Here is a 19,729-nt window from a genome sequence, read left to right as displayed (position 1 = left end):
CTTGAACTCTGGTCTTGTGTTTGGCAGCATGTGCCTTTATCTACTGAGTCATCTTGTTGGCCCAGAATGTTCATATTTAAGTGTTTTGTTAATACCATTTCAAAGATCCAGTTAACTAAGAAAAATAGAGCTTATGTAGATAATCTTTTTTCCCTGTATGTGAGAGAATGTATATTGTGTGCCCGAGTGTACACATGCTTACCTTGCAGGTGCATATAGAAACCACACGCTAGTGTGTTTTCTTCAGTCACTTCTCTACCTTCTGTTTTTGAGACAGGGTTTCACTGAACCTGAAGCTTACTGTTTAATCTAGAGTTTGCTGGCTGTCAAGCTCCTGGGATCTCTGATCTCTGTGGTGGGCTTGCAAGCATGGATTGCCATGTCTGCCTTTGTACCCGGGTCCTGTGGCTCCAAACTCAGATCCTCATGCTTGCGTAGGAAGCCTTTTACATAACCACCCAGTTCCTTCCATCAGCCCTATCTATAGTCTTTGGAGAGAAAGTTAGGTATAATTGAGGATAAATCTCACAGTCCTAGATTATAGGAATTGAACAGGTTGGAATTTTGATTAACAAAAGCCTGTCTTTCAGCTGGGCCTGGTGCTAAACTCCTATAATCTCAGTTACCTGGGAAGCTAAGGCAGGATGATCACATATTCAGGCTTTCTTGAATAATTTAGTGAGACACTGTCTAAAAAGTTACAAACAAGCCCCCAACCCCATTCTGCTTTTAGCATTTTGTTCATCTTCTATTGAGAAAAAGGGTTATAAAATTATAGGTAAGGTCCTGATATGAAAATGCCAGTTTTTATGGGGGCAGTATTGGATTAGTTGTTTATTGTTTACTTTTTTTTTATAGCTCTTAGGAAACAAGTGGATTATTGTTTACTATGCTGAGTGAGAGATGCGGAGAATAATTAGTATATACTAATTTAAAGTTTACTAAGTCTTTCTGTAGTAATAACTATCGCTTAACTATTTTGGTTTTAGTCCTTAGCATGTGTTGAGCTTTATTATTATGTGTGTTGACAATAACTGAGTCAGCCGTTACCTTTATGGGCACTGTCAGGAGAATGGGAGGGTTCACATGACAAGGACTACCAGTGACGATGGTTTTGGACTTCTGAATTTTAAGAATACACTCAAAAGTATACTAAATGTAGAGAGATTTAAAAAGTAAGAGCTAAGGAGTCAAGAGGAAGTTTTCTTTATGCAAGGGTTATAATTATTCATAGTTAAGATTTTTATAAATAGAATCTTTGTCTAGAGATAAGTATTATTTGTATGTTATCGCTGCATAGAGGTTTGTTTTCTTTTTCTTTTTTTGTTTTCGATTTTGTCATAAACTGAGTAAAACGTAAGAATTAAAAATCATAGCACCTAAACATGCCAATTCATGTTTAATTTTCAGATACTATTGATTCATTTGTAAGTGAAATGTTGTTGACTTGTCTGTGTCTGCGTAAGAGTATTTACCTGTGTGCATGCCTTGTACCACTTGCATGCCTGATGCCTGTGGAGACTACAAAAGGACATCGGATCCTCTAGAACTGGAGTTACAGACAGTTGGGAGCTGCCCTGTGGGTGCTGGAAATTAGCTTACTCTCTTTACTGCTGAGCCGTTTCTCTAGTTCCTATTCTTGACTTTAAAAATAATAGTCTATTTCCTTCTAGTTTCATCCCTAAACCATGACTGCATAACTGTTGGAAGAACTTTGTAATTTTTTTTTTTAAAGAGGGATCCCCTTTACTTACTGGCTTAGATGATGGGGGAATTGACCTGTGCAGATAATACTTGGCTGTCATGGGCCCTTTCCAGATTGATGCCATAGGCAGGTCTCATAGAGTCATAATAATTTTGGGTGTTTCTTCCTAAAATATAATTATCAACTCTTTTGTGATAACTAGTCCAGGAATAGCCTATGTTGTAACTAAGAAAAATATTGTTGTATATTTAGTCTTCAGATCCTGACCTGAGGCGATCCTTAGATAAGCAACCTGATAGTGGAGGAGGCATTTATCAATATGATAACTATGAAGAAGTTGCTATGGATACAGATAGTGAAACCAGTTCTCCAGGTAGGAGCAAAAACTTTGAAACATTTTGATAATCATGATTAAGCCACTCGAAACCTTGAAAGCCTGTGTACTGAAGGTGAGACTTAGTGATGATTTTCTGTGATACCGTAAGTACTTGGGATAAACCACGGATGGATAGTTTTCACCTTTATTTTCAAGTCTGTTTTTCTAAGGAGGCTTTAAGTTAAGAGGCTTTGTTCCCGCTCTGTTGAGCAATTGATCTGAAATAGGAAGATTGTGGAATGATTTTATGAATAATGGAATTAAAGCCATGAATCACCATGCCCAGCTCAGACAGTTTTTCTTGCTACTCAGATGTGATTGACCATGAGAAAACTATTTTCTTCCTGGTGCTCAGCACTTACTACTGAGACAGGAACACAGTGAGAAGTTGGGGTGTTCAGAAGATTGATGCTGTCTGCCTATGGTCTTGTTCTGAGACCAAATCAAAACTAGAACCAGCTCGTGTGTCTAGACTAAAGAAAAACAGAAATACTTGATTTATGGAATGTTTGCCAAAAGTATTCATTTTTAGGACATTGTTTTAGCTGATGTTTGATTTTTTTTTAATTTTATTTTATTTTTTTTTGGAGACAGGGTTTCTCTGTGTAATGGCCCTAGCTGTCCTAGAACTAGCTCTTGTAGACCAGGCTCGAGCTCACAGAGATCTGCCTGCTTCTGCCTCCCGATTGCTGGGATTAAAGGCATGCGTTCCCACTGCCCAGCCTGATAACTTTACATTATAGTTTGACAAAGGAAAGGGTGGTCTTTTATTTTCAAGTTCATGGAGGTGATTCATCACTATTTGAAATACTAACAACACTATTAACTCATCGCAGCCTGTAAAATAACTTAATGCATGTGTTTAAATAATTTTATAGAACTTCTTACAGAGAAAACATACTTTCAACTTTGTCAGATTTTAACTTCTTATAGAATTAGGTATTTATCATGTTTTGTTCTGTCCCCTTCCACCCCCCATTCTCCCTACTTTTCTTCTCCATCCTCTTAGTTTTCTGAGATAGGGTCTTATTTTATTGCCCAGGTTTTCCTTACATTTCTTGGGCACCCTAGGCTGTCCTTGAATCTGATTCTCCTTCTCTGTTTCCAAGCGCTGAGACTGCAGCCACATGCATCACATCTGGCTGATACTTAGATTTTTCCGAAGGGCAGTGCCATGAAGAATAACATACTCTCAGATTTAGGCTGTGAATCAGCTGTTGGAAAGGCGGATGTTCTCTCTGTACTGACTCGTGAGACACTGGGGACAGGTGTCAGTCTCACATGAGGAAAAGTGGTACTGGTTACACAGTCCCCACTCCTAGTTCATTTCAACTTGAAACCATGTCCTTGTCTTCCTTAGCACCATATTAAGGGAGGAATGAAGTCATGTTGTTTTCTTTTCTCCCTTAGGGCACGTTGGCAGGAATCAAGAGAATTTATTTCATCATTTTGTAAAAATTATGTTAAGAAAAAAAGTGCTCTAGTCTCTATTAATATTATTAGGCTTTCTACCTCATGGTGAGATAGAGGGAAGGGGTCTCTCTGGTTTGTTTCCCTCTGTAGCCCAACTGCCTCAGATCAGGCAACCTCTTGCCTTGGCCTTCTGAGCCCTGGGATTATATTATTTAATTTCATATATATGTTACAATCCCTAACAAAAAATGAATTTTGAGGACTTACATGCCATCTTAATGATAACATTGAACTTACTGGAGCTTAGAAGGTCTCATTTGCACTCTCCATCGGCAGTGTCTCCTCAAGCTTATGTATACATTTTATATGTTCCTGCTGAAGTAGTTGATTAAAACTTGTGTTGAATTTTTCTCTTCTAAACAGCTCCTTCGCCAGTACAACCACCATTTTTCTCTGAATGTTCATTGGGGTATTTTTCTTCAGCACCATCTATTTCTTTGCCTCCACCAGCTCAGGTTTCAGTAAGTAAAAATTGAGTGTGATTTCAAAGAAAATTACTGTGTATCTTCTAATTTGTTTTGAAAAATTGAATTGCTTACTTTGAAGAGTGCTTAAAAAATCATAATCACTAACTAGAATTAAAAGCTAGAAATACGCAGAATTAATCAGTTGATTGTTTAGCTATCCACTTGTTAGTTTTTCTTTTTTTAAGTAAAGCTCTTTAATTTCATACTGAATTCAGTTTTTCCTTTTCTTTGTTTCTCAAATAATTGCTGCTCAGGAAATGTATTCCAAAGCAGAATAAAAATTGCCTGTTTCTGTGGATTTTATTTTATTGGTCTTTTTATTCATTTGTTTGTTTGTTTTTAAGGCAGGATCTCTACGCAGCCCTGGGTGTTGTAGGACTTGCTATATAGATAAGGCGGTCCTCAAACTCACAGAGATCCCCTGCTTTTATCTTCCAAGTGCTAGGAAGATTTTAATAGGATGCTCATTCCTCTTTGGAGAACCATAGTTACCTTGAAAATCAGACAAAAGAAACATTATCTAAAGAAATTAAATCCTTTTAATTTTCTTTTAAAAATCCATTTAGTTGTGTGTGTGCGTGCGTGTGGCATCCACACATCCACACATGTGGATGTCAGAGTATAATTATGTTTGGCTCCTTCCGCCAGTTGGGTTCTGGGTACCTGCTTGAACCTATTGAGCCATCTTGCCCGCACTGACATTTAAAGGGCTGTCAGTCACCGTTTTTTGTTTTGAGGCAGGGTCTCACTCTATATCGTTGGCTGGCCTGTAATTCTATATTTAGGCCATTGGCCTCAGAGAGATCAGCCTGCCTCCACCTCTGAGCACTGGGCTGGGATTATGGTGCCTGCCACACTATGTGCAGTGTTTACCCAGCTTTAAAAAAAAAAAAAGAAAATGTGAAGAACCACAAAATAAAAGTTCTGTAGTTATTCCTAGATTGAGAGCATCTAGATATCGAACAGTGTCTCCTACTAGGTAAGAGAACTTTCCATTGAACATTTTTCTGTGAATGTGTGGTGTCTTCCAGTAGAGTTTATGAGGAGGGGAGGTGAAATGCTTTCTTTTGAGAAGAGGAATGAATGAGCTAAAAATGTGAAAAGAACTACTGGAAAGTCTTTGAAACAAAAGCATCAAGATCAAAGGGTTTATAGGAAATAAGTTTCCTACATAATCTCTAAGAAGCCATTTTTACAAGGTTTTTAAGGGATGCTGAACAGGTAGGTACTCTGGGCTCTTATTCTTATAATCCCTTTCATTTGTAGTTGAATTTTACTACTATTTAATTTTTTTGTTACTACATATTTTAATTTGTTAATCTTAATTTGGCACTAGGCATGATAGTACATGCCTTGAATCCCAGTGCTTATGAGGAGCATGCAGACAGGTTTCCAGCCTGTTTACATTGTGAGTTCCAGGGCAGTCAGGGCTGCATAGTGAGATCCTGTCCATAAATACGTAAATGCTTTAACTTAAATACATGATTTTAGTTTTAGTGTTGTTGTCTGCTTGATTTGATATGAAGTGAATGATCTTGTCTAGTTTGATTCCTGTACCTTCTAGAATTTTAAATGTAGATAAGAGCAGGAACAAAGGTGTTTATATTTTATAATTACTATGATATTCATAAATGTTTCCATCAATCACAAAAGAAACATTTTCATGGTTGAAGATTAAATTCTGGGTTAGCTTTGAGTTATGCATATTTACATCAGTATACATAGAAAAATTAAAAATAAGAATATGTACTTTTTCTGATTTATTACTGCTTCAGAGATGTTTGACGTTAATAAATTTTGCATTTAAATTCTTTAAAAACACAGTCTGTGCCATCTTTGAGCCAGCCTTATGGAGAAGGCTTGTGTGTTTCTCTTGAACCTCTACCTCCTCCACCACCTTTGCCACCTCTTCCACCTGAAGATCCAGAACAACCTCCAAAACCACCTTTTGCAGATGAAGAGGAGGAAGAAGAAATGCTCCTTCGAGAAGAATTGCTTAAGTCTCTAGCAAATAAGAGAGCTTTTAAGCCAGAGGTAATTGAGTGCCTGACCCTCTAGGTGGTGCTCTTGGGCCTGCTAAGTGGTTCTACTTTTGTCTGCCTGGATGAGGGTTTAGAAGGTTTTTCAGCAAAGGCACGTCTTTTATTTGGAAATGTTTCTCTTTTTCTTATTAGGAAGCATCCAGCAATAGTGATCCCCCTTCACCTCCAGTTTTGAACAATTCTCAGCCTTTGGCAAGAAGCAATCTCTCAATAGTCAGTATTAATACAGTGTCTCAGCCTAGGATACAGAATCCAAAGTTTCACAGAGGACCTCGTCTTCCACGAACTGTGATCTCGGTAAAAACAAACTTAAGATAACACTATTCAAACAGCTTATGAGAATTTTTTAAAAAATATTTTTACTGTTCTGTCCCCACTTGTCTAGCTCATTTATATATGAGAATAAATTCTTGTATAAATACAATTTAAAAATTTTAAAGAAGTTTGACGTAAGATGGGTAGATTTAGTGATGGTGTGTTTGAGGATGTATTCTCTTTAGAGTGTCATAGATATTTTTCCTCTGTTCTTCCTAAAGATTATAAATTGGCCCATTGAAGTTTTTTTTTTTCTGGTATTATTTTAACATTTGGATCTCTAAAACTTTTTGGCACTTTAAAAAAGCCCACGCCCCTATTGGGAGTTGAACCAAGACCCTCAAGCAAACATAATACCACAGAACTTTATCCTCAGACTTTTTTTAAGTTTGGAGACAACATCTCACTAAATTAATTACACAGGCAGGCCTTGAACTTAGTATTCTGCCTTAGTCTCCAGACTAGTTGGAGTTGCAGGCCTGTGTCACCAGTTCAAGCTGCTGCATCTTTTTATAACTTGTTCCTGTTTTCAACCAGAGATCATGCTATAATGGAAGAATTTGTTTATGATTCTTACTAAGAAAACTGAACTGAGTTTGGTGGTAACATGCAGTTCCAGCCTGCAGGTGCTGGGAGCTTGAGTTTGCATAGTATGACTCTGGCCCAAAAAGCCAAGAGCTAGGCATGTGGTTCATTGGTAGAGTGATTTCCCTAGTATGTACAAAGCTCTGGGTACAGACCCCAGTACTAGAAAATAAAAGTTGAAATGACAGTTTTTTAAAATCTTATTTCCTAATGGCTTCAAAGGAAAATAGAGCAAAGTCAAGTTGGAGTTTTGCCTGTTAAGTAGACTAACTTTGGTCAGTCACCCTATATTTGTAGACACAAAGTCTACGAAGTTTTATAAATAATTTCTTTGCTTTTTAAGAGTTAATTTAAATGGTAGTATCTTTTTATAGAAAGAAAAAAGTTACGGAAGAAGGTTATCATAGTAATGTCTGGCAAAACAAAAAATGTAGACTGCTTTTTGTGCTTGAATTATAACCCATATTGGGGCTATAATCTTAGGATGTAGCCAGAAGATGCCACTATATACTATGTGTAGTTATTTTTGTGTGTTGATACACAAATAGTTTAAAAACCTTATCCAGTGCTATACAATTAAATGTCACAGAATAATGAAAAGAATAGAAATGCTTTTTCCTGGGGATTGGAGAGACTGCTCATTGGTTAAGAGCACTTGCAGCTTCTGTATGAGACTAGAGTTTAGTTTGAGGGCCCATGTTATGTGGCTCAAAACCACCTGTAATCCAGCTCCAGGAAATTGAATGCCCTTTTCTGGCCAACTGCACACATATGTGACATACATACATACAGACACATAGACAAACAGGCACACACTAATTTTTTTAAAAATGAAAAAGAAGCAAAACTTTTACTACTATGAGTAACAATAACATTGTTTTGTAGCTTCCAAAGCATAAATCAGTGGTTGTAACACTGAATGATTCAGATGACAGTGAGTCGGATGGGGAGGCTTCCAAGGCAACCAATAGTGTTTTTGGTGGATTAGAGTCCATGATCAAAGAAGCAAGACGCACTGCTGAGGTATGTTCTGTAATCAGTGGTGAAAGACAGGACAGTTGGTTTATTGGTAATAAGTACAGTTAATTTTGTCCCTGAAAAATTACATCTTAGAGTTAGTACAATGATTTGTAGAAAAAGTATTTGTGCTTTTAGTACTCAAATAATGAAGCATCTGTTGATAATATAAATTTTGCGGGTTTGAAAATTCCCCTTGTTTCTAATTACTCTCTTTTCAAAATAGTGAGATGGATTCATTTCTCTGTGTACAAGGGAAATGTGCTGTTCTCCAGTATTATTACATTAACTGAAACACCAGTTTTTAGCTAATAAAATCTATAGTTTAAGCCGTTTCATGGTTTTTTTCTGTCCCAGTAGTTGGTCAGATATGATTCAGCTCAATGTTTTCAAAGGAGGTTTTGACTGGGTAGATAATGTATTTGAGTAGTTGACAGCTAACCTCTTTATTTTTTCAAAAGAAGAATGAAAATATTAATATATTTTTAAATATATTAGTATATACTGGAGTATGACATAAAATATAGATATCAGTGCAGAATTTTTAAAAGCGATCTGGTTTAAATATTTTTTAGCAAGCTTCAAAACCCAAAGTACCTCCAAAATCTGAAAAAGAAAATGACCCTCTGCGCACACCTGAAGCTTTGCCTGAGGAAAAGAAGATTGAATATCGATTGCTAAAGGAAGAGATTGCCAAGTAAGTGAGATTTTATGTGATCCAGTTTAGGGTATGTGTTTGCTGAAGTCCCTTTGGTCTATAAACTGACTCAGGAATATGAGTGGTGGTGACTTTTTTCCTAGTTAGGGAGTCAATGCTATTATGATTACCAGATGGAGAGATCAGTTATCCTCTATCAACGTGAGTACAGTGAGGAAAACGCAGAACTGCACTGTTAGCTCTGGATGCCAGCCTGAGTCTATATACTGGCTAAACAGTCACTGTCATTTATGTGTATTCTATAAAACAGTGTATTTTAAAGAACATGGTTTTCGTTTACTCTTGGACTAATCCATCTCACTCAAATTTAGCCGTGAGAAACAACGTTTGATTAAATCAGATCAGCTGAAGACAAGCTCATCATCCCCAGTGAACTCAGACGTGGAAATGGATGGGATTGGTCGAATAGCAATGGTCACTAAGCAAGTTGCAGATGCAGAAGCAAAGCTTAAAAAACACAAGTGAGTTTCACTCAGTATCTGATTAAATATGTCATGTATCTAGATGTGCCTAAGTTCGAGGATCTGTATCTATATTTATATCTGTATATGTCATTATTAACTACTCTAGGATTGTGACCACCTCTGGCGCCCCCAGCCCCACCCTGCCTTCAGGGTATGACAGGTTACACTCCCTCCCCACCAAGGTCTGGAAACTCCATTCAGGGATGCTTTGGGTACCTGTCTGGAGCTTGGATGTGCAAGGGGAGGTTTGCTGGGCCACCCCTAGGTCATGAATTCCTTAACAGATGGTAGAACTAAAACAGTTACTCATCCTATTGGCTCACACATTTATGTAAATAATTTAATTAATATTTTGATTAGAAGTATCAAGACCTTGAAAGAAGGTTGTCAGATTGAGACATAGCTAAAATTACATGTAAATATCCTCATTTTAGAATCTTTTAGAACATCTTCATGGAAACATGCTTTTCATTTTTAGCAAAAAACACATTCATATAACTTACTGTGGGGTGCACATACGTGCGCACATGCCTGTATGTGTGTGTATATTTTTGAGGTGTAGCTCTTGCTGGTCTGGAATTTGGTGTGTAGATAAGGCTGGCCTCAAATCTGTGGCAGTCTTCATGCTTCCTCTTCCTGAATGCTGGGATTAGAGGCATGTGTTACTACCCTTTTGCTTATATTATTGAAGGTGAACTGATTGTTGGGAGTAGTTATCTGGTCTAAGAAATAATGCTTGTAGTGTCTGGCTCCTAAATTAACTCATAATTTATATTTAAATAGCCCAATGACTTTTTAAAATTTTTTATTTCATTTTTTTAATTTTATGTGCATTGGTGTTTTGACATGGGTTTCAGGTCCCCTGGAACTGAAGTTACAGACAGTTGTGAGCTGTCATGTGGTGCTGTGAATTGAACCCAGGGCCTTTAGAAGAACAGTCAGTGCTCTTAACCACTGAGCCATCTCTTTGCCCCTCCCCCCTTTTAATAATTTATTTATTTTTAGGGCATTGGTGTTTTGGCAGCATGTATGTCTGTGTAAGGATGTCAGATCTTGGAGTTACAGACAGTTGTGAGCTGTTATATGGGCCATGGGAATTGAACCCGGGTCCACTGGGAGAATAGTCAGTGGTCTTAAATGGTTAATCATATCTCCAGTCTCTGCCCAATGACTTTTTAAAGACAAGCTTTTAAGTGTTTATCTGTATGTCATCAGGAAAAGGAGTTAGGAGTTCATGGCCTCATTTCTAAAATTTTAGACTACTGGTATTTTAAGTCTTCTGAGCTTAATATATTCTGAACATTTTTAAGTGTATTGGTGTTGATATTTGTCTTGTGCTAAACTATGTTTCATCTTCAGTTTATGAACAGAGTTGTGTCTTTCAAATTCTTATTTGCATATAATAAAAATTCCTTAAATGCATTATTATATTACTACTTTGAAATTTCTCTTTTGTGATGGTGTCAGTCTGCTAGTTTAGAAAACAATAAGAGTTTTGTTATTCACTACTTAGGATTCTCTTGATAAAAGATGAATCAGTTTTAAAGAATCTAGTGCTGCAAGAAGCCAAGAAGAAAGAGTCTGTTCGAAATGCTGAAGCAAAAATTACTAAACTTACAGAACAACTTCAAGCAGCTGAGAAAATCCTAAGTGTTAACAGGATGTTTTTGAAGAAGCTCCAAGAACAAGTAATGCTCTTTATAAAATATTAAATGTCGTAGTCTTTTGTTTTACTGCATTTTAAGAAGGAATTTTATTTTTATTCATGTGTGTGTGTGTCAGCTGACGTTCACTGGAGTCAGATGGCACTGTATCCCCTGGAGCTGGAGTTACAAGAAGGTTGTGAGCTGCTAGACATGGGTGCTGGGAGCTGAGCTCCAGTCCTCTGGAAAAGCGGTTAACTGCTGAGCCATCTCTCCAGTCCCAATACTGCATATTTTTAGAGATTCCCTCTGTGTGTGTGTTTTCTCTCTAAAGCAAAGGTGAAGAAATTGAACATACACCATCAATATATATGTAACCTGCAGTCTCTTATTGAGTGAGACATAATATTTGAGTATTTTTGGGTTGAATACCTCTAAAACTATTGTGAGGGTATTTCCTAAGATTTTCTTTTATGTTTTCTATTTTTCAGATTCACAGAGTTCAGCAGCGTGTTACCATTAAGAAAGCTTTGACTCTGAAGTATGGCGAAGAGTTTGCTCGGGCAAAAGCAGTGGCCAGTAAAGAACTAGGGAAACGCAAACTGGAACAAGATCGTCTTGGAGTAAGTTACTTGTAGGAATAGTTTTGGAAAGCAGTTTTTTTTTTTGTTGTTGTGGTTCTTCTATCTTTTTCAATACTTCTAAACTAAGAGATGTATAGAGTAACTCCAACTTTGCTGCAAATTCAGATTATATTAATATTCTCTGTAAGATCTAGAGGATATTTTTAAATCGTACATGTTTGGCTACTTTTAAAATGTATTTTGCATTGGCTTTAGTTTTTTGTTGGTCACAGATTAACTAGCAAAAGTATATTGACTTGTTAAATTATTTGGTGCTTCTTTTCTATTTAGTTTTATTATGCTGTTATCATATTCTACAGGCAGACAGTTATCTTGTGAGAAATTGTATGTGATTGCATAAAGTGCTGTAAAATATTTACTTCTTTCCCCTAGCCAAACAAAATGATGAGATTGGATAATTCTCCAATATCAAGTCCAAGAAAACATTCAGCAGAGTTAATTGCTATGGAAAAAAGACGATTACAAAAGCTAGAATATGAATATGCCTTGAAAATTCAAAAGTTGAAAGAAGCCCGCGCCCTCAAAGCAAAGGAACAGCACAATCTTGTTCCAGTTGTGGAAGAGGAACCTGAGTTTTCTTTACCACAACCCTCACTTCATGATCTGACACAAGATAAATTAACCTTGGACTCAGAAGAAAACGATGTTGATGATGAAGTTTTGTCAGGTTCAAATAGAGAGCGAAGAAGATCCTTCCTAGAGTCTAATGCTTTTACTAAGCCCAACCTGAAGCACACTGATACCCCTAACAAAGAGTGCATCAACAAACTCAGTAAAAGCACTGTAGAAAAGCCAGAACTTTTTCTAGGGTTAAAGATTGGTGAATTACAAAAATTATATTCAAAAGCTGATAGCTTAAAACAATTGATTTTAAAAACTACCACAGGCATTACAGAAAAGATTTTACATGGTCAGGTAAGTGAGATTTCATATTCTGTATAAAATCTAGAGTTTACTCAGTGCCTTACTCATCATGTAGAATTATTGTGATGTTGGTTTTTCTTTCTTTTTCTTTTCTTTTTTTTTTGCAGGAGATCTCTGTGGACGTGGATTTTGTTACAGCACAGAGTAAAACAACAGAAGTGAAGCCATGTCCTTTCAGACCCTACCAGAGCCCTCTTCTAGTCTTTAAATCCTACAGGTATAAAAGAGAGAGTTAATAGTTTGAGTTTCAGGGTTACTCTGGCTCTTAATGCTTGACATTTAATATATGTTACTAAATAGAAGCATTTAAATTACAGTCAACTGGAAAACAAATCTTTTTATGGAAGTCAAAAATGTATATTGCTATTGTTCTCAAATCATTTCAGAAAGTACGATTTAGCATTTTCTTTGGGTTCAAATTCTGTTAAGTATTTTATAACTAGAGTCTTGTGAAAAATTTATTCATTTATTTATTAATTTAATACTACTTTTTTAAAAGATAGACTCTCACTACACAGCTGTGACTGTACTGGAACTTGCTTTTTAGCCTCAAACTTGAAGTAATCCTTTTGCCTTTGCCTCCCAAGTGCTGCCTCTTGTAGCTGTGTGTTACCATTATCTGGGACAGTAAAGATGTTCAATTTTGAGTTTTTAATATTAACATTCTTCAGTTGTCATTGACCAACCTTTAGAATATTGACTTAGACATTCTTAGATGACTAATGTTGTCTCACATTTTCAGAATGCTAGAAGTTTTGGACTGCTAAATGAGCGTGATTTTATGATAAAATTGTAAAACATTTAATAGGTAGTATCAGGTCATACCCTAGCATTTGTATTGGCTGGTAATGTATACAAGAAATACTTTTAGAATAGAGCATTATTTATATTTTTTCTGTATAATAAATAATTTTTTACTTTTTTTGGTGATTGTTGTTATTTATTTGTGCTGGGAATTGAACTTAGGGCCTCATGCATGCTAGGCAGGTACTCTATTACTGAATACTTCCCAGGTTTTTATTTTTTTTCTCCTTTCTTTCTTTTTATGAGATGGAGCCCTTTTATATCAGCTCGGATTTCTTTGAACTCAGCCTCCAAATGCTGAGAAAGAGTTGTGCACCATCTCCCTCAGTTTTCTACTTGACACCTCTCATGTTCTCATTATACAAGTAGTTTATTATTACTTATATTCTGGCTATTTGTATTAATTTTGAGTGTTGATTTGATTAGCATATTTACTGAGAAAGGAAAACTCAAGAAAATGTCTAGCTCTTAGAGAAATGTGTATGGACTATAAGTTATCTATTCATTTTCTTTCTAGATTTAGTCCTTATTATCGAACCAAGGAAAAGCTTCCCCTGAGTTCAGTATCATACAGTAATATGATTGAGCCAGATCAGTGTTTCTGCCGCTTTGATTTAACGGGAACATGTAATGATGATGATTGTCAGTGGTGAGTAGTTTTGGTTTGGAAGAGACCTGTAGAGAAAGTTCTGCTGCCGTCACTTAGACAAGTGCATGGCTATCTCTTGTGCTATTGTATTTTAGGCAGCACGTGCAAGACTATACACTTAGCCGAAAACAGTTGTTCCAGGACATTCTATCATATAACCTGTCATTGATTGGCTGTTCAGAGACAAGTACTGATGAAGAAGTTGCTTCTGCAACAGGTTTGCAATGATTTCTCAATCCTATAGTGAAATAGAAAGTACTTTAGTATAAAATTCGATGCAGAAACCATAGATTACTAGCAAACACTTGTGAGATAGTATTGTCGAATTTCTCCCCAGATTTGGGTGCCATATAATGTCTTTTGGCTTAAAGGAATCAATATTTATAGATACGTTTATTTATTATCATTATCCAGAGTTATTGTAAAGTCACCAAACTTACTTTATCATTCCTCATTTGGGCCTTCTACTTTTACTTAATAACATAGTTCATTTTAGTTTATGAACTGCCAACCCCAGTAAATATTGTGGTTTGGTGGAAAGGATTTGTCATAGTAATTAAACTAACCATAGACCTTGCCCTTTCATAAGTCATAGGTGTTTACTGACTAGTACCATATATAGCTTAAATCTTAAGTTATTTGCTTCATAATCTTTAATTAGTATAGTTATTGCAGTCACATTTTTCTATTAAATATAGTATTTTTATTTTCAGAAAAATATGTTGAAAAACTTTTTGGAGTAAACAAAGACCGAATGTCAATGGACCAGATGGCTGTTCTTCTTGTTAGCAATGTTAATGAAAGTAAAGGTCATAGTAAGTATGTATGTGTGTGTATGTATGCATGTGTGTATTTTATTTCTGTGTGACTGCAAACTGTTCTTAAAGTGAATGTTGTCTTTTACTACCATGATCAAATAAATGTAGCTCTTTTAAAGTCTTTGATATAATAAAGAAAATACTTAGTTACATTGGTTAACAATCTTCTCCTATCTGTGTTAGCGCCTCCATTTACAACTTACAAAGATAAAAGAAAATGGAAGCCGAAGTTTTGTAGAAAACCTGTATCAGAGAATAACTTCAGTAGTGACGATGAGCAGTCTGCAGGACCAATTCAGTATGGTAAGAAGCTACTTCATTTGAGCTCTAGAATTATTAAGTGGTGTTCCCTTTGTCAAAATAGTAACAATTCTTTCAGTGTATCTACTAACCTAGTCTATAAAATGTATTTTTTTAAACTTGTACAATTGGTGTTTTTCATTGGCTTAAATGCAATTGCAGTATAGTTATTCCTTGTGCAGAATTGATCCTAACATTGCAGAACGTTTTTATTCTTTCTCTGCTCAAGAAATAGGTTGAACAAACTCTAATACATATGGTGCCTCATGTATTCTTAAACATCCTTTAGTGGGGTGAGCATAGCTTCATTTGAAAACCACTGCCTTGTCAGAGTCTTGAAAGGACATACTCTTTTTTTGCTTTATTTTGGAGTCTGTGTTTACTGACATGGCAGTAAGCTAGTGTGTGTGTGTGTGTGTGTGTGCACATGGGCACGTGCGTGTATGTGTGTGTGAAACTCATTGTAGAGTACATCCTGCTTTCTTATTTTTAGTTTGCATAATTTGTGGATTAATAATGAGGTTCAGCTACACTCAGGTGCTTATTTGTGATTATGTAATGTGTAATTCTGTAGTTCAGATGTAGAAAAAACACTTTGTAACTTTTAACTTAGAGCTCCCCCCCCCCACATATATACACAGGTCAAGGTCTCACGTAGCCAAGGCTGGACTTGAACTCCTGATCCTCCTGCCTCCCCCTGTGAAGTCCTGGGTTTATAGGTATGCACCATCATGGCTGTATTTTAACTTTTAGTTTAGTTTTTAAGTTATAATTCACAATTATTATTGATATCACTTACCCTTAACAGAATTAACATGTTTAATATAATTTACCAGCTGACCATACCTCTGATTTATAAGCTGAGTCCTATTCTTATTCCCCTGGTGCTTGAAACAGCACAATTCGTACTTCCGGAAGTGTCAAGGTTTGAACCGTTAATTTTCTGATAGTTCAATTTTACACCTGGAAATCATTTACCTTTCCCTAGAATCTTGAGCGATGATAAACTTTCCCGCCCTTGGGTTGTTAAAGAAGATGTAAAGCTGATGTACTTGTTCTTACAGCCTTCCGAGCAGAGAGCCAAATAAATGCTCCAGCTTTGGACACTGTTGTCACTCCAGACGATGTCAGGTATTTTACCAGTGACACTGACGACATTGCTAATTTAGAAGCAAGCGTACTTGAAAATCCTTCTCATGTACAGCTTTGGCTAAAACTCGCATACAAGTGCTTGAATCAAAATGAGGGGTAAGTGAACTTCACATTGTTTTGAAATATTTTTATCTTTATGTTGCCAGAGGTTTCTGTCCAACCCGATCCCACAGCCCTTCAGTCCTAAAGAAGCACACAGAGGTCTACATTAATCATAAACTGGTTGGCCTATTTGCTCAGGCTTCTTATTAACTCTTACATCTTAAATTAGCCCATAATTCTTGTCTGTGTTAGCCACGTGGCTTGGTTCCTTTTGTCAGCGAAGCATTCTCATCTTCCTCTGCAACTGAGTGACATCTGCAGATTTACATTTTCTCTTCCCAGAGTTCTCCTGTTCTTGTCGCCCCGCTTCTGCGCTTCTACGTCCTGTGTGGCTACTGACCAATCAGCATTTTATTGAAACAATACAATATAAGTGACAGAGTACAAGACCATTGTGTCACAGCACCTTTATTTTTTTATTTTATTTCATCTGTGGTCATCAGGTTTTCTTATTATCAGTGGAGTCTTTTGTTTGAGACAGAATTTCACTCTGACCGAGGTTGGTCTGCAGTTTGCTTCGTGGCCCAGGCATTCTGAGTGCTGACATTGCAAATGTAAGCTATCACACCTGGTTTGAGTATTTTAGTTTTTGAAACAGGATCTTCTCATGTTACCTTGATTGTTCTAGAATTTGCTGTGTAAGTGAAGATGACCTTGAATTAATGCTTTCCTCTTTTTACTTCCAAAGTACTGAAATTACAGGTACATTCCATCATTCCTGACTTTGAATCTTTGTTTTGTTTTTTGATAAAACCGAAACTATTCTGTTGTTGCTCTAAACCTAGTAGAAAAGTTTAAGAATAAAGCTTCATTTTGTGTTCATGGCTCAGTAGATAAAACTGTTAATTATTTAATGGATAATAGGTGGTAAATTCTACTGAAGTTTGTTGCATATGGATCTTTAATCTTAGCAGGTGGCTCTAAGTTTGAGGTCAGCCTAGTCTACATAGTGAGTTCCAGGCCAGCCAAGGCTATATAGTGATAGCTTGTCTTAAAAACAAAAAAGGAGCCAGGCAGTGGTGACACACGCCTTTAATCCCAGCACTCAGGAGGCAGAGACAGGTGGATCTCTGTGAGTTCAAGGCCAGCTAGGTCAGAGAAACTCTGTCTCAAAAAACAAAAACTAAAACTAAAAGTCTTTTAGTAAAATTTTGATGAGAATAGGAAAGATTTAAATTTTAGGTTAATTTGCAATGGAGATTAAAGTTTACTTAAAACACCTTTAAATTATGATGGAATTGGACTTTTTTTCTGCATGTGGTTATTTTCAAGTTATGATAAATAATATATTTAACAGCTATTAGTTTCTGTTACAAGCTTCATACTGTGCTTTTTAATAGTGGAGAGCAAGCCTGGAATAATGTTTAATTATTTAAACATTATTTTTAATTTTAATAAATTTAATAAATTTAATAAAAAATTATTAAATAAATAATTGTTTAATTATTTAAACAAATAAAACAGTGTAATTTTAAAGTATAATAAGAAGTAGTGTACTGGGAAAGACTTATCTTAAAACTTAATATAAACTGTTAAAGAAGGCTGTGATAAACCACACATACCTGAACATAGTCTTATTTAAGTTGCCTGTGTGTGATTTCCACGAGAATGGGGTAAGTTACAGTGCTTTCTTGTCTTACTCGTTATTGAGTAAAGGACAAAAGAAGTGTACATTACTCTATGAATAGGATCATGAGAGAATTATCTTCTTTAAGAGATAGCAATCCTTTGAGGTGAAAAGAACTATTATGTTGAAAGCTTTGATATTTTGTGCCAGCAGTAGCTGGCCTTGAGAGAGAGAGTTGTTTAACTTTTCCTGTTTTCAAACAGTATAAATCATAAAAAGTATTGCTGAATATGTACATAGATTACATTTGAAGTTGATAATCTTAGTGCTTTTATTACATTATGTTTTATCTGTGGTAAATGCTTACTGAGTTTCTACTTTTTATTACTTTTTATCATTGTGGTCCTGGCTTCTTGTAGGTTCTTATAGAAAGTAGAGTTTTAGTTTGGTTCATTTGATTAGCTCTACTTTAGATGTTAAATGTTGTTATATATTTTATTTGGCTATTATCTGCACTGCTGGTGCTTGAACCTGGTGCCCTGTGCTTGCTAGGCACGTGCGAGTTTCAGCCTTATCTGCTCTTATAATGGAACACTTTGCCCTTTTTTTTTTTTTTTTTTTTAATGTACAGACTGTGTTCAGAATCTTTGGATTCTGCTTTGAATGTACTGGCTCGAGCACTGGAAAACAATAAAGACAATCCAGAAATTTGGTGCCATTACCTCAGATTGTTCTCAAAAAGAGGGACCAAGGAGGAGGTGCAGGAAATGTGTGAAACAGCTGTTGAATATGCTCCTGACTATCAAAGCTTTTGGACTGTAAGTAGAAAAGCTAGCAGACTTGTGTTTGATATGTATGCTGTGCTCATAATTCCTTGGAACATCTTTATTGTTGGTATGTATCTTAATAGATTATACTTTATCAGTATGTGGATTTGCTTACCTGATTTTCAGGTTCCCAGTCACTTCTATAGGGGTAGATTTTTGATGAAACATGAGGAATATTTAAAGAAGACAAATTTATTGGTTAAAGAGAAAAATAATGAGATGATTAGTTAAATTATTATGTAGTTTTCATTTGAACAAAGTTAAGGGAGTTTCACAAAATATGAGAAAATTTCATTTTTTTTTTAAATTTCTTCTGTTGTATAAAATTTTGATTCTTAGGATTTTTTAAAATTTTTCTTCACTGTTTATGTAGTCTTACCTGTAATTTCTGCTAGTACTGTATCTTTTTTTAATTTTTATTTATTTATTTATTAAAAATTTCCACCTCCTCCCATTTCACTCCCAGTCCCCCTCCCTCTCCCTCTCCAGTTCTGAGAGAAGTCACAGTGCCCTGCCCTGTGGGAAGTCCAAGGCCCTCCCCCCTCCCCCCTCCATCTAGGTCTACTGTATCTTTCTTTGAGAGATTTTTGTTCTTATCTAAACCTAAAATGATAATTGATCCATTTGTGAAAAGGGTTCATGTTTGTCAGTATCTGAACTCAGGAATAACTTCTGTCCACTGAACTCAGGAACCATTAAATTTGATCAATTTCTAGATGAATATGTTATCAGATGTCTTTCTTTGTTTCTAAGTCAGCTGAGACTTAGACCAGACCCTTGTAAACGGTAAGCACCATATCACCATATCACCGCACATTCCAGTGCGGAGACAGATTTATCAACGTTACTTTGTTTGTTTTTTTTCCTTTGAAATTGGATTTCCTGTGTTGGTTAGCTTGGCTCAAACTCCTGAATTAAATAGTACTCCTTCCTCAGCTTTGTGGCAATTCTGTGCCAACAGGCCTCATGTTTGTCATTTACTTTGTGAATATAAATTTGGATAGCATAATACCTCTTAATAAATGATTACTATAACTTGTCCTTTTTGAGTTGAGATGCTGAGTAGACTTGAATAGCAAAGGCTTTATTTGTTTGGAATCTGGAGGCTTATACTGAAGTTGTTGCTGTTGATGATCA

The 19,729-nt window shown here is 36.0% G+C and overlaps 1 protein-coding gene across 1 annotated transcript in view; it reads left to right on the top strand.

Moving 5' to 3' along the window:
• Positions 1–19,729, top strand: part of Zfc3h1 (zinc finger C3H1-type containing) — a 51,306-nt gene that overhangs the window by 16,815 nt on the left and 14,762 nt on the right. The window contains exons 6-22 of the mRNA XM_048418808.3: positions 1,958–2,078; positions 3,918–4,015; positions 5,846–6,055; positions 6,196–6,360; positions 7,849–7,986; positions 8,556–8,677; positions 9,010–9,159; positions 10,676–10,850; positions 11,297–11,428; positions 11,822–12,364; positions 12,481–12,590; positions 13,695–13,826; positions 13,922–14,043; positions 14,540–14,641; positions 14,828–14,947; positions 16,009–16,192; positions 18,397–18,583. Of these exons, the coding sequence (XP_048274765.3) occupies positions 1,958–2,078; positions 3,918–4,015; positions 5,846–6,055; positions 6,196–6,360; positions 7,849–7,986; positions 8,556–8,677; positions 9,010–9,159; positions 10,676–10,850; positions 11,297–11,428; positions 11,822–12,364; positions 12,481–12,590; positions 13,695–13,826; positions 13,922–14,043; positions 14,540–14,641; positions 14,828–14,947; positions 16,009–16,192; positions 18,397–18,583 (2,811 nt within the window). The remainder of the gene's footprint in view (positions 1–1,957; positions 2,079–3,917; positions 4,016–5,845; positions 6,056–6,195; positions 6,361–7,848; positions 7,987–8,555; positions 8,678–9,009; positions 9,160–10,675; positions 10,851–11,296; positions 11,429–11,821; positions 12,365–12,480; positions 12,591–13,694; positions 13,827–13,921; positions 14,044–14,539; positions 14,642–14,827; positions 14,948–16,008; positions 16,193–18,396; positions 18,584–19,729) is intronic.

Source organism: Myodes glareolus, chromosome 26, assembly GCF_982192425.1.
Source record: "Myodes glareolus chromosome 26, mMyoGla1.1, whole genome shotgun sequence".
Lineage (NCBI taxonomy): Eukaryota > Metazoa > Chordata > Mammalia > Rodentia > Cricetidae > Myodes > Myodes glareolus.
This window is presented reverse-complemented; position numbering and strand designations above follow the sequence as displayed.